The 14,697-nt window shown below is 39.7% G+C and overlaps 1 protein-coding gene across 1 annotated transcript; it reads left to right on the top strand.

Annotated features, from left to right (window-relative positions):
- The first annotated feature begins 3,003 nt into the window (after positions 1-3,003).
- On the top strand, positions 3,004-13,342 carry ETS2 (v-ets avian erythroblastosis virus E26 oncogene homolog 2). Its single transcript, XM_010133161.1, has 9 exons — positions 3,004-3,078; positions 5,974-6,094; positions 7,956-8,075; positions 8,528-8,728; positions 9,562-9,645; positions 10,456-10,698; positions 10,837-11,100; positions 11,803-11,921; positions 12,910-13,342. Exons 1-9 carry the CDS (start codon positions 3,007-3,009, stop codon positions 13,123-13,125), a joined length of 1,440 nt encoding a protein of 479 aa, XP_010131463.1. The 5' UTR covers positions 3,004-3,006; the 3' UTR covers positions 13,126-13,342.
- Positions 13,343-14,697: the final 1,355 nt, after the last annotated feature.

The raw sequence follows: 14,697 nt of genomic DNA, 5'->3' as shown, positions 1-14,697 counted from the left end.
CGGAGGCCCGAGGGACGCGTCCTAAGCGGCGGTGGACTGTTGCGCGCCCGGGAGGAAAGGGTTAAGGGCGCTCTGGATTTCGTTAGTGCTTTGAAAGGACTCTAAAAATGTTGGGCTGTATGATCTCTCCATCTAACTTTTATGTGGGCGAGTGTGTCATATGTGTGAAAAGTCATACCAGCCCTCGGCTATCTCTCATGGGTGCTTGGGGGAGCCCGGTAGCTGCACGGGGAATCAGCAGCGCTCCTAAGGCAGGCAATTGTCTTTTAACCTATTGATATGAATTTTTTTTTTTTTGTCAGGAGCCTGAATTTGCCATTTAAAAACAGAATAAATAAAAGCAGCAGAGATATGTTGCAGACAGTACACAGTTTAGTTTTCCGTGTGGATGATTCCCAGCTGAATCCAGCTGTGGGCAAGCACCTGGATATTGCTGAAAAGAAGTTGATCAGAATTCAGGAGTATTAGTTAATAAGTGCCTGATCCTGTTGACCCTGTTCTGGTTCACCCACTCAGCTATGCGGGGGTGTTGAAGAAGGTGTCCTGCCAGTTAAACCAATTATAGCTGGCAAGTAGCAGTCATCAGCGTTAGTGGAGGAGTTGTAAGTGAGGCCCAGTCACACTGTGCTGTGCCGTGGTGTCTTTTCTGAACTTAAACAGCAGCTTTCTAAGTCCAGCAGAAAGCCAGCTTTAACCCTTTGTGTCATGAAAAGCCGTATTGCCTTTTCAGCTCTGCTTGTCTTGTGATATCTCTATAAGGGTTTCGAATCTCAGGGCTGGAAACTTGTACTGCAAATGGGGAGAAAGCTGATATATAACGAGCAAAGGCTATATCATGAGAGGTTTAGTTGGAGGAAGAAAACTGGAGTGTTACAAGACGTTCTAAAGGTCTTCGTGTGTTACAAGACTGGAGCATGATGTCTAGTATTTCATGAGCTGTGTATCGCACAGGCAAGGCCACAGAACAAATGAGCAGCCTAGCACAGAGAAACAGTGACTCGGGTTAATGAGCAATGCCATGTAATGAAGCCTTTGTATAAACCTTTTGTCTTAGGACCCTAAACATTTCTAAAGAAACAAAAAAAAAAAAAACCCAGGAAGAAGTCAATGGGGAATTTCCTAACAGGATTCATGTAGAGGCCAGGATTGCACCTGAAAGTATTGGAAATCTTATATGTAGTCCTAACTGAGGTTCAGCTCTAAACTTACTGAAAATATGCATAATATTTTAACAAATACTTTCCAACTGGTAAGGCTTACCCCTAGTTATGCCCAGACACCAGAGCAGATTTCAGAGCAAAAGCAAAGGGTGTTAGAAATTGCTATATGCTTCTTTTAAAAGCACAGCTGAATGCAAGGACAAACAGTTGTTTAAACTGTGGCAAATTTAATGAAAAGATTAGGATGCTTGCTGAGTGAGACTCATGCTCTGTAAAATTCTTTGTTGCTCAGTGAGATGTGTAATTTAGATCAAATATTTGTACATGCTATTTGAGGTAAAAACTACCATCCAGTAGATTGTACTTTTGGGTAGCGTTAATGAAGTGTAAGTCGAATATTCCTTTCATAGTGACTTGATTTATTTCCATGATAAGCCCCATACGTCTGACAACAGCAAAGTTGAAATGGGCCTTTCAGGTTAAGGACTCTTGGTTTTTTAAGTGATCAACTATATAAGAGGATGAAAGGGTCCCTTGTCTTTGGCTGTTGGATTATTTTATTTTCCTCTTTGCTTATACAGATGGCTTTTGAACATGTTGTCATTTTAAGAAGCTGGGCTTATTCTGTTAAGATCCTAATTTGCCATCTTTTTCTAAGTTTAAGACTGTGTTTTGATGTTTCCTTGTGTTAACAAGGCTAACAAGAGAACTAGCTTGTAATAAGTGATCACAGTTTGGTGGAAATATTAATAGTGTCCTATGTGACTATATAAATACAACTGCACATTTTCAGACAGTTTGTGGAACAAGAGAATTTAGCCCAATGCTGTGAAAAAAGAGGAAGAAAATCGCCGAGAAACAAGTGCTGCAGTGTAGTCTGATAAGGTATCGATCACTGACACCTGGGTTGCAGCATCACGATAAACCTGAACAATGGCCGTAAGACTGGCTTTATTCCCTATGTTTGATCTCTCCCATACAACAGTAAAAGGATAAGAATCTTATCACTAAAGTGATACATAGAACAAGTTATACAGGCCCCACAGAACACTGTTCCTCCTAATACAGGCAATACGATACAGCTTTGACTTCTATAACATGAACATATTGATGGTGGTCCCATTATCAACTATTTTAAAAGGGTATTTTACTGCATAAACCCTTTTCAGTTATAACTTGGGCCTTGTAAAGCTTTGTAAATAAGCTAATCCTGTGTTTACAAAATGTGCAAGATAACGTGGTTCGAAGAAGCTTTGCCTAGTAAAGGAGGCAGTTGCTAATACTGGATTGGCAGTTGCTGGATATTGGCTTCAGTGTTTATTCATAGAAGGGTGAAAGGGGTGAATGTTAGTTCGTGAAGGTGTCTCGCCAGGAGCGTTCTCTTCCTTCCTTTGAAAGCAGAAGTGAATCATGGCATGTAAGCTGGAATACAGTAAGCAAAAATAACTTAAAAGTCAATGTTTAAGATAATGGGTGGAAGTTGGAAAGTATCTCAAAGCAATGGATTCTTGATGGTCAAAGGACTTCCGTAGGCTTTTCAGACTAACGGAATGAGGTACTAAAATCCTCCGCATGGGGTGTCAGAAGGTAACTGTTCTCGTTTGCTCATTTAGTAAAACTTTTAACAGCAGTGATGCCCATGAAAGGTCTTCCAGTTAAAAAGCTGCTTAGGCAAGAACAGAATTGCGCCCTGTGTGGTCAAGATGTGAGCAAGGAGAAGGGAAGCTTTCCCTGTACCTCATTGCAATAACTGTCTGTAGTCTGCGCTGAAACAGTGAGGTATATCTGTTAACATGTTTGCTTCCTCGATAGCAACATTTTTCATGTGACCTTTCTCATTTTTCAGATGAGTGATTTTGGGATCAGGAACATGGATCAAGTAGCTCCTGTGTCTAACATGTACAGAGGAATGCTCAAGGTGAGTTTTCTTGAGCTGTCATCTTCTAAACCCAAATGGTGCATCAGCTAGCTGATGTGTTTATTGTGTTCTTACTAATGCTAGCGCAGTAATTATATAACCATGCCAAAGTGAACGCAGATAGTCAGATTTTAATTGCTTGCTTGTAACGTCTAATCTTCTAGAGTGTTCCCACTTCAGTAGACATATGAAAAGTAGAACTGAAATAGGAAGATGTAAATCTTGCACCCCCAACCCTTTCCCCCAAGGAGGCTCCCTCCCTCCATCCTCCAAATCCTGAGAATTTGAAAATAAGATGTAGACAAGAACTGAGCTCAAATGGTTCGAGTTGGTAGAATTTTTTCCTAAATAAAGGGTATGGGTGTTCTCGATATCTTTAACTTGATAAGACTGGCAGAGGTCTATTCTGATATGACCGGTTAGATCTGATTGACTCAAGAGCATTGTTTGAAAAAAGTAGGTTATTCACTTAATACATGCAACTAGGTGAAATGGAAGTCCAAGATGTTGTAAGAAACCAAAAGTAGTTATTAAATATATTTTATCTTTAGATAGGCTGTGGCTGTTATCTTGTTTTGAAAGGCACTTACAAAACCAAGGACAAATAAGAAGCAGACTACAAAGACTCAGTCTTTAAGGGCTTCCCTCCTACCCATTCGTGCAAGTTGCTTTTTAATCCCAGTATCAATTTTTTACACAACATTGATTAATGTAAACTAAATAAAGATTAGGAGGACGCTTTCTGCTCATACTAACTTTGAGGACTGTCCATGTTTTGAAGGATCAGTTAGTGAGACTCTCATATTCTAATGTCTCTGGTGTTTTACGTCCTCTCTTCGCTTTCTCTCCTGACCACAAAAACAACAAAATCCACGAGAGATCCTCCACCTTAAAAAGCTGCGTGCTCTGTACCACAGTGGTGGTTCTAAGCAGTTATTCAGTATTAACCTGTCATATAATTAAGTCAAAATAGAGACCTGTGGTCTACTATTTTGAAGCTGGTTACATTTCTTTTTATTTTGTTTCATAGGAAATACTCTTACAAATGTTGAAAAGCAAAATAAAATGGTTGCACAACTGATAGGGCAAGCAGATTTTATTCTACATTGGGATTTCCCCCTTTTACTACTATTAAATCGAGAACCTGCTTAAACATTAATATTCTCCTAGTTGAAATATGAAACTAGGACAGTATGGATTTTACTCATTCACAAGCCACAACATTTTTTCCAGTGACTCAGCCTAAGGGTCAGCTATTTACACAAAACCCAGGAGTTTCCAGATTGCGTTGAAAGAACTTGCCCTTTCTTTTAGGTACTGGTGATGAGTCAGTGCCTTTTATCTAGTAATGTATGAAGAATTTTTTACTAGCAGATTTGGCAATCGTTACTGTTTCATTCAGATGTGAGCCTTTTCATGAGCTGGCTTTGACTCTCATTGTGGGGGATACCTGCACCAATTGTAAATAATTGGCCAGTGCTCAGTGGAGATTTCTGAACCCAGTTAACCCAGGCATGATATTGTTTACTTTACCAGCCTTTTCTTCTATGGAGAGTATGCTTTTGTAACATATGTACTAGGATGCGTTGCACCGGGTGCAAAAAGACTCCAAGCCACTTGAAACGTCGTGGTGCATATAAAAGAAAGCTATGGAATGGGAGGAGACATTAATACTCATTTGCTATTCCAGAAACGTAATTCAGGTTGGTTTTGCGTTGCACATGAATGCTGCCCTGAGAAATCTTTGCCCCCTTCTCACCTGTATGTTCTACGTTGGCAAGAGCTGGCAGACCAGTGGATGCCTAACAAATGAGTATATGCAAGGTGCCTTTATCTCCAGCTCCCTGAACTGCAGTAGCTGCCATGAGCACTCTGTAGCTTTCCAGAACAATGTTCTACCGGGTGCTTTTTAAAGTCTCAATGGCAACTCTTATCCATCTGTGCCTCTAGATATTACAGATACAGTTTCCTTGTGACTAACAGGCGAGTTGCATAAGTTATTAAAGTTATTTCCTCTGCTAACATTCCCTTTGCCCCCAAAAGACTAATGTGGCTGGGGGTATCCAGTAAAAGTACTAGTAGTTCTAGCATATTCAGTTGACATAAGTCAAGTTCGAAAGAAGTTAGATTTTCAAAATGCAGTATTTATTAAATGTTGCCAATATAACAGTAGAATCCACTTTTATCTGGAACATTTTTATCAGTCCTGTGTATCCCCTTCTGTATAATGAAACTAGCAGTGTTTCACTAAGCATCTGAGCACTTGAAAGACCGCAAAATGTGGTAGCTGGAAAATCCAGTAAGTCAAAAGTATAAAAGTCATAGCAAAGGAGTAATATCTCTCCTCAAGTCCTGTAAAGCTGGTGTATAGCTTCAAGTGCGGATTAAATTTTTCCTTTAAAAAAGAAAAAGCTGCATAAATATACAGTAGATCGTGCACTGGCAGTTGTTTTTCCATAATTTACTGATCCTGCCTCTGCCGTTGAGCGCATAGTCAACGTAAAGGGTTAAGGAAATAAGGACTTTTTAAAATATGCCTGGGAATAAAGGTATGTATGTATATACATATACACCCATGTGCATTCTCTATTGTTAAAAGCCTCAATTACAGGAAAACTCGTATTAGTTTACTAATTACTCGGCTTTACTGTAAACTGCAGAACATGCCACCCACCTGGCACTGTGGTCTGACTGTCAGTCGTTTTGTATTCAGGTACAAGAAGCTATGCTATAATTGTGTTTCTGTTTTAAAGGCACAAGTTAGCTGATGCAAGATAGTGGTTGAGCATGATCTCCAGATCTAGGAAACCTAAGCCAGCCACTTCCTGGCGATGAAGTTGATAGTGCTCTAGCAAAATGCTTATGTTGTTCTTTATTTATTCTGTTGCTTTGCAGCGTCAACCAGCATTTGACAGCTTTGATAGCTCCAACTCTCTGTTTGCTGGATATTTTTTCTCACTAAATGAAGATCAAACGCTTCAAGAAGTGCCAACAGGATTTGATTCTACTTCATATGGTAATTCTTCACTTTGTTCCTTAGTCCAGTCAGCAGATCAGAAAGAAATTTGTGGGGTCTAACTGTCAGGTCATGGCTATACTCTTACAAGTGCAAAATGATTCTACCTAAAAAGAACTATTTTAGTACCCAAACTTCTGTGTACATTCGATTTTTGTCCTTGTGAGTTGCTCTTTGGGTGGTTGCTGTTCTCTGTGCTGAAAAGGAATGGGAACTGGGGTTCAGTAGCCTAATAGACTGACTGTCCGTGGAAGAAGCCCTAATAGGTAGTAAAGCAGAGCTAAAAGATTTAAAAACTGAAACAAAACAAAAGAAAAAATTTACTTAACCTTGCAACATCTCAACCATAATTAAAATGCAAGTATTCTGCAAGATCCTTTCTTGACTCTCTGGTATCTTCGTACCTTACAAAATAGGGGATGTTTATGGATTTTTTCCTTTTTTTTTTTTTGTGTGTGTGTAGGACAGTACCTACTAAGAGTTCTCTACAGATCCTTGCCTAAAATCCCTAACAAAATGGAGTTTTGTCCAAAATGTAGATATTTTACCTCATGCTGCCTTTATCTTCCCTTAGGGAAGGGAAAAAAATAAACCTCAAACCTCTAAAAACCACCAGTCCTTTGTTCTAATGTGATTCTAATCAGCCATCTGATCCGGTCAGCAAAGCAAGTCCTAGCAGATATTGAGGATGGGTGTGGTAAAAACAGAAGTCAAGCGTGATCTGGTAACAGATCTGGTAATAAGCTCCACTTGCTGGGTCCAGTGTGGCCTGTACATAGTCTAGGAGAACAAGAAGAGCAGCACAACTTCACGAACTGACTCTGAGTCTGCCAAGTTCACAACCTTTATATACCCTGCCGTTCGTTATATGCCTCCAGCATAGCAGAGCTCCTTCAAATGCAGCCCGTGTGTAAGTTCTCAGCATCTCTCAAATATTCAGGGATGTGGTAGCAAGTGGGTCAAGTTGTCTTCAAGTTACCCATTGCTTAATGACACCAATCATAAACAAAATGTCAGGAAAAGGTTTCCTAATTGGAAACATTTAGGCAGTGTGGTTGGCTTTCTTTCTGAGTAAAGTGAGGCATCTTGCTGGTCAATATTGCCCAATAAGAAAGGCAGAAGCCAAATTTGTCCTTAAAATTGAATCTTATTGCAAATAAAAATCAGTTAAACAGATTAGTAAACAATTAAACAGATTAGTAATTTATACTGGCATAGGATACGCTGACTTTGGATTTTGTTGCATTATTTAGGCACTGGGTACCGGTTTGTTACCAGCCAAACTTGTTCAGACAATAGCTATCAGAATAATCTATTGCAGAGAGATGTGTGGGAAGGTCTGAAATACAGTCCCTTGGAAAGCAGTGTTAATGGTGCAAGCTGCTGCTTCGCAACCCTACTGTCAGTTACTTAGCTCTCAAACTAAATGAAGACCCTCTGGAGTTATAAGGTAGTCTGAGGTCGAACTGTAGGTGACAAAGTAGGGATAAGCGGTCTTTTATCTCCTTTAAAAAGAAAAATAATAGTACGGTTTTCCTACAGCAAAGGCACTTTATGTAACTACTAAGAGTAAATGAGAATCTTTATCATGGAAAGCTGCAAATCGTTAATATAGCGTGTTGCGATTTTTATCAGACTAGTAGCATGGAAATTTTAGTGTTGATAGATCTTTGATCTATCAGAAGTTGTTAAGTCTTTGATCCATCAGAAAATGAATCTATGCTGTGTGTTTCTGGTTTTAAAATACCTAGTTTCTAGCATCCTTTTCTTCAAGTAGTGCAGCAAAAACCTGGCACTCCTTCCACTGGCCGAAAAGTTAATGTATCTTCTTTTTCCCCTCCACCTCTTTTCTTTCTTGTAGAGTCGAACAACTGTGAATTGCCTCTGTTAACCCCGTGCAGTAAGGCTGTGATGAGTCAGGCCTTGAAAGATACTTTCAGTGGTTTCACAAAGGAACAGTGTCGGCTGGGTATCCCAAATAGTAAGTGTTTTCTATTTATAAGCTCTTTTTTTTTAATGCTAAGGAGGAGGCTGAATAGCGGCTCTTTCAAAAGAGAAAGAATGATGTCAGTAGGAAATACAAGAATGGATCCTATGTGAATCTGGCGCAGCTTGACTTGGAAAGACCAAGCTTGCTGGTATTAAAAATGGGTGCATGGAGAGCTTGAGCTTTGGCAGCATGAGAGAGAATCAAGTAAGCTGAGGACATTCTGATTGCAAGTGAATGCAGAAGGAAAATAGAGGACTGTTTATTGGTTTGGTGTTTTGTTTTGTTTTGGTTTTTTTTTAAATTGAAGAATACATTAATTCTGAATTCATTCAGAACTAAGTAACTCAGCTAAACAATTTTTTTTTTCATTCTCTACCTTCTAAAGAAGATTATTTGACAAAGGTCAAGAGTTACCTCTAAATGCTGGATACTTTGTCTTGCAGATCCTTGGCTGTGGACAGAACAGCAAGTTTGCCAGTGGCTTTCATGGGCTACCAATGAGTTTAGCTTGGCAAACATGAACTTCCATCAGTTTCTTATGAGTGGCCAAGACTTGTGCAGCCTGGGCAAAGAGCGTTTCCTGGAACTGGCACCTGACTATGTGGGTGATATTCTGTGGGAACACCTGGAACAAATGATAAAAGGTAGTTACAGAACCAGAGGAATCTTTTCTTTTAAGGCTATTCTAACAGAAACAGGACTTTCCAACATCTGTTTCACTAGGAAGGGATTTTATTTCGTAAGAAAACTCAAAATGAACTTCTAAACTTGGTTAACAAAACTATTAATACCTTGGTATTAGTAATTAATTAATTATTAATAATAAACTATTAAACCTTCGTACGCAAAGCGCAGATGCAGGTATCTGCAGAAATCATTCTTTATTCACTCTGAGTTCTTATTGTGGTCGGATTTTACTTGGAATAATCACTGAAATACATGAGATTAGAATAAAGCTACTGTAATACTCCATTTAAAAAAAATTAACCAAGAGTTGAACAAAGTTTATTCACTTACTAATACTAAATTTTGGGGTTTGTTCCTTTAATGTAGTGTTTTGACGTAATTCAGTGACTGAAGGTAAAGAAGTCATAGAGATCTAGAGGTATCTTAAATGAACGCTGATGGTGTTGCTAAAACCCGACATTCAGTGCCCTCTGAGTTCCATTGGTTCTGTAGTGTAACATTCAGTAACTGCATGCATTAAGGACTCGGACCTTAAAAACACACTGCAGTTACTGTTGTTTCTAAGTCGTATGTTAAAATTTAGTTGGTGTGATGGTTTTCAAGCCTATTGGAAGTTGGTTAGGTGTTTTGGTGCAATTTTTTTTCAAGAGAAAGGATGCAATGCAGTGCGTTAGTAAAATTTTTGTGAATGATGACCCCAAAATACTCAAGAGAGTCAGAAGTTTTTCATGCAGTACGTGTCAGATCTTTAAAACTATAAAACCAAATTTTCTTTTTTATTTCTCCCCAGACAGCCAAGAGAAAACGCAGGATCAATATGTGGAGAACTCTCATCTTACCTCAGTTCCTCACTGGGTCAATAATAATTCCTTAAGTGAGTGTTTTAAGAAATTTGACATTTTACATCTCTCTGTTTATTCTAAGCATGTCACAGATTCCACTTTAAAAACAAACAAAAAGAAGCACCAGAATAGTTACTGTGCTTGAGGAGAACACTTGACTTCAGTTGCTACAGCCTTCTTTCCTAGTATTGTTTAATTGTCATCTACTTCCTATCGCAAATCTTTTGAAGAGCAAAGGCTTTAAGAAAATCGAATTTCCTCTTGGTATGCCAAAGCCTACATCTGTGGAACAGAATGAGCACTCCCACCTCTAGCAAACCGAGTCAAGAACTAGCACCACTGGGGAGTAGCAAGAGTTACATTTGGGCCTTTCTGAAGACTGTGGAAGCGTAACAGAGCTTTTGAAAGTGTGTGGGACGCAGAGCTGCCTCCCTCAGATTGTTTGATTGGTGGTATATTTCATTCTACCACAGTCTCCAGCTCAACCTTATTAGACCACTTAATGATGAAGGCCTGACTCAAAACCACTTAAGCTTCTCCAGCTTTTTCTGTAGCTCTAGTTTCCCTGAGGAACAAACAACAGACATATTTGTGGTCAGCAAGTTACAGAGGGCGATTTACAGGATATGATTTGGAGCCCATTAGATGGGGTTCTCACCAAAATCGGTAGCCTTTTCAGTAGGTCTGTAGCATCTATCACTCTCTCAGTCAGATTTTCATAGGAAAATGACTTCTTGGTGGCACAACCACCAAGTGGTTGTGATGCTGTAGGTGTATTAGTCTCTTTAAGGGTCTTCAGGGAGAATAATCTAATGAATTTTTTTCTTTCTTTCTTTCCTCAGCTGTTAATGTAGATCAAAACTCCTACGGTATGCAAATGCCTGGATACCCTAAAGCCCTCAGTTATCCCAAACCCAGTCTCCTGACTGATGTCTGTCAGACTTCCACAGGACCAAACCTCCTCAATCCAGAACAAGAGTTTTCATTGTTCCCTAAATCCCAAGCAGATGCTGTTGGTGTGAACTACTGTGCAGTAAATCAAGATTTCCCAAGAAGCAATGTGAACTTGCTGATTGATAATTCCGGTGAGTCATTATCTGCATGATAAGCATGGATCCAAAGCTGTATTCTGTACGTCTGTTCCTCCTTTGCATAATTTCTATATACAAGCTAGACTGAGGGGGGAAAAATAACCAAGTTTTGTTTTTTTTTTTTAAATAAAGGTAAGCTTAGAGAACACGAATCTAGTGATAGTGGTGCAGAAAGTTACGAAAGCTCAGATTCGATGCTACAGTCCTGGAACAGCCAGTCGTCATTAGTGGATCTACAGCGCGTGCCATCCTATGAGAGTTTTGAAGATGACTGTAGCCAGTCCTTGTGCCTGAGCAAACCTACCATGTCTTTCAAAGACTATATTCAAGAACGAAGTGATCCTGTAGAGCAAGGGAAACCAGTTATACCGGCAGCAATTCTAGCTGGCTTTACTGGTAAGTCGTGAAGCAAAATGGTCGCTCCCCTTCTTAGGTAACATCGATATTCTGTATAAATGTGTACCATGGTGATAAAGTTGTATTGTTGTAAGGTGTGCTTTACAGCTTAGTCAGGGACCACTATTCAGGAAGAGTTTCAAATTCAGTTGGTACTAAAGAAAGTCCCATAGGACTATCCATCTCAAGCAAGAATGGGCAGGTGCGTTGGAACACATAAAAATCAAATACACTGTTTGATCTGTTTGAAGAAGAGGGGGAACTTGGACAAAATCTCCCACACTTGGGATTTTCCACAGGTGCTGGCTTGCCTGTTAAGACCTTGTTCCTGTAGTCCTTGCTGAAATCGGTTTTCCCTCTAGAACGTTTGCCAAGCCAAGGACTGCAGGACAAGCTCCAGAGCTTGAAATGCAGCTGATGGGAGGTGGGAATGAGGGCTAAGGGATCCATGTGAAAGAGAAAGACACAGATTGTGTCAAATCCTGCATTTCCATGAAAAAGCTGACTTGTTTTAGTTTTAATGTATTTAGGAGCAGATCTGTGTTACAGAGAAAAAACTTAGGTCTCTTTCTGGTATTAAAAAAGGTAAGTCAGAGTAATTACAAGATCAGACCTGTGATATGAGTGTGGACACATGCACTGGTTGTGGAAGAGCTTTCGGAAGTATTAATTGTGGTTTCTCCCTGCCCCCTCTTTCCACAGGCAGCGGACCTATACAGCTGTGGCAATTCCTTCTGGAATTACTGACTGACAAGTCCTGCCAGTCATTCATTAGTTGGACAGGAGATGGATGGGAATTTAAACTTGCTGACCCAGATGAGGTATGTGGCTAATTGTAATGAAGAGAAAGATTTGGGGTCTGATCCACCATCTGTGGGCCTAGTCTTGAATATAAACCATTTACACAATCAGACACTTGCTGAAATCTCTTCATCTGTAAAAGCTTTATTGTACAGTCAGGACAGCTGTGGGATGTTTCCCCCTCTCTCCTCCCACCAAGGGATATCAGCATTTGCTTGCAGTTAGGAGAACATGTTGAATAGCTTGAAACTTAAGGGTAATATAGAAAGTTAGTTCTTTTGACAATGGACTGTAATACTGTAGACATGTAATACTGTAGATTAGTTTACTGAAAATAGCTGAAACAACAATGTCGGAGCCTGCACAAAGGAACGGGAAAAATGCACCCTGCGTATCGCCATTCCTTTAGATACACGGCAGATATGATAATGCTGCTTTTGAAATATCTCGGGAAATTACAGCTTTAGTTGTTAAAATAAAATGCATTCTCATTTTCTGCTACTGTTATCATTAGCAAAGTTATTGTAGTAAGAGATGTGATCTAAAGTCCACTGAAGCCTTTATTTAAAGAAAAAAAAGGAGGGGGGAGGGGGGACAGACTCATTAACTCCAAGGACCTTCATATCATTCAACTTCCAGTTGAAGAGCTGTCCCATGCTGCTCAATAGCAAATTAACAGTTAAATGGTGTCTTCCCGAGAGAGAAGACTATACTTCCCACAAACTTGATCTCCTTAAACACATTTTAGCCCATCCACTACAAATACATACCTTTTTCTCTGACATTTGCTATCAGCAACTTTCTCCTGAAGCTGATGTTGGTAATTGTCTCGGAGCATATTCAGTTGGTGGGGTCAGTCACCAACTCAACTCTTACCTGAGTGTGGGACATCCAAAGCAAATAAAATGCTCTGACTGAGAAAGGCTTTTAATAACTGTGTTTTTCAGCCACAGACTAGAAAAACATGACTTAAACCCTTTGCATTTCGCTTTCTTTTTGGACTGACAGGTGGCACGGAGGTGGGGAAGGAGGAAAAACAAGCCAAAAATGAACTATGAGAAGCTCAGCCGAGGCCTACGCTACTATTACGACAAGAACATCATCCACAAGACTTCAGGGAAACGCTACGTGTATCGCTTCGTGTGCGACCTGCAGAACCTGCTGGGGTACACGGCGGAGGAGCTGCACGCAATGCTGGGGGTGCAGCCCGACACGGAGGACTGAGCCCGATGACACGATGCTGCAGGGGCTAAGCTCACGTGTTGGGACTGCGTCTGGGAACCATCTGCAGTTAGTTCTTCTGGCTGTTCGGATGGGTACAACTGTTGGGAAATAAGGACCTTAACCGATTTTGTAACCGGGGGGAGCTGGAAGGAAGTGGCCTTATTTCATCAGTGGCTTCGGGTGTTGCCATGTCAGGCACTTGAGCAGCATGGAAGTCAGCACAAACCCTAGCTCTGTTGTGAAGACACGGAAATGCTCTCGAGTTAAGCATTTTGACTACTTGTACTGCCGTGTAAAGCGTTTTGGCTGCTTACACTGCCATATAATAATGGGTTGGCTTTAAAACCAAAGGCTGGATGAGAAACCAGTGATGCAGCAGAAATACTGCTCGGCTATTTTAAAAATCCCATGGTCGTTGCTTACATCTTGTGTCATGCAATTTATTTGAAAGAAAAAAAATTAAGCCCCACAACTAATTTATTTTAAATGAGCAGTAAAGAGAATGGATATTAGTTTTGTTCTAAGGCACGTTTTATTATTATTAGGACTACTCCAGAAATCTGCTGCATAGGTACATGCATTCTGTGTCCAAACACACAATACACTCTGTCCAAAACCAGATGTAGCAACTGTTAACAAAAGACCCTTTAAAGAAGGGAAGGAAAATCATACCATTTCAATATTCAGTTTGTATATATTCTGTGATTCTTTTTGAAACTCTGTAATGTTCCTATTTAACAGATACTGTATAGTGTAAATTAAACTAATTGTATGTGTGTTTTGAAATAGGATGAATGTAAACTTACAAAATGGTTTTTTTTCATGTTTGTCTAGGATATACAGCCTTCTGAAAATTTAACTGGCCTGAGAGACAACATAAGTGCTCAGTGTGCATGCATATGGTATGCCTATGATACGAAATGGGGGGTGGGGGGGAAGGCGGGCTCACTGTTTTGCCAAGACTGAAGCTGGCAATTCCTTGTGCATTTTGGCATTTTTACAGGAAACTAATGTTATATTCTGGGACATAAAGGGCCTGTTTGTGGTTTCTTCTGTAACTGAAAATGAAAATATTAATATGGGTAAAATTACCTTTTTTCCTTTATAAATGGCATATGTTTTTCAACTTCTATGCATGTCCTTTTAAAAAAAATTATATACAAGCCTTATTTTTTCAGTTGACTTGTCTCTTCTTCCTGCAGTTTATCCTGTATGATTAAAATATGAATTCTATTTTTGGAAATAACTGTGACTCCTTTTCAAAGATCAGGAGGGATTTATGTAGCAGCTATTTTTACTGCAAAAAAAAAAATCACTGGAAAAATGTACTTTGTAAGAAAGCTTTATTTTTTATCTGAGCTTGATGTACATTTAAATGTGTTGTACAGTGTGAGGGGTTTAAAAATAACAGTCTTCAGTAAAACCTCTTGAACAAGAAAATAGTGTGTGTGCTTTTTAATGTGTGAGGTTTCAGAGGAGTTCCTTTTTTGTTTATTTAGTGGTTCAACCCTTGTCCATCCCCCCCACCCCCCCCCACCCCACTAAACCTCTGGAGGATAAAAAAACTCCAAA

The sequence above is a fragment of the Buceros rhinoceros genome, unplaced genomic scaffold (assembly GCF_000710305.1).
Source record: "Buceros rhinoceros silvestris isolate BGI_N320 unplaced genomic scaffold, ASM71030v1 scaffold46423, whole genome shotgun sequence".
In the NCBI taxonomy this organism is placed as follows: Eukaryota; Metazoa; Chordata; class Aves; order Bucerotiformes; family Bucerotidae; genus Buceros; species Buceros rhinoceros.
This window is presented reverse-complemented; position numbering and strand designations above follow the sequence as displayed.

Coding starts and splice junctions, on each gene's coding strand:
- ETS2 (XM_010133161.1), top strand. CDS start 3,007: ATGAGTGATTTTGGGATCAGGAACATGGATCAAGTAGCTCCTGTGTCT. Junction 3,079..5,973: donor TGTACAGAGGAATGCTCAAG/GTGAGTTTTCTT, acceptor GTTGCTTTGCAG/CGTCAACCAGCATTTGACAG. Junction 6,095..7,955: donor ATTTGATTCTACTTCATATG/GTAATTCTTCAC, acceptor TCTTTCTTGTAG/AGTCGAACAACTGTGAATTG.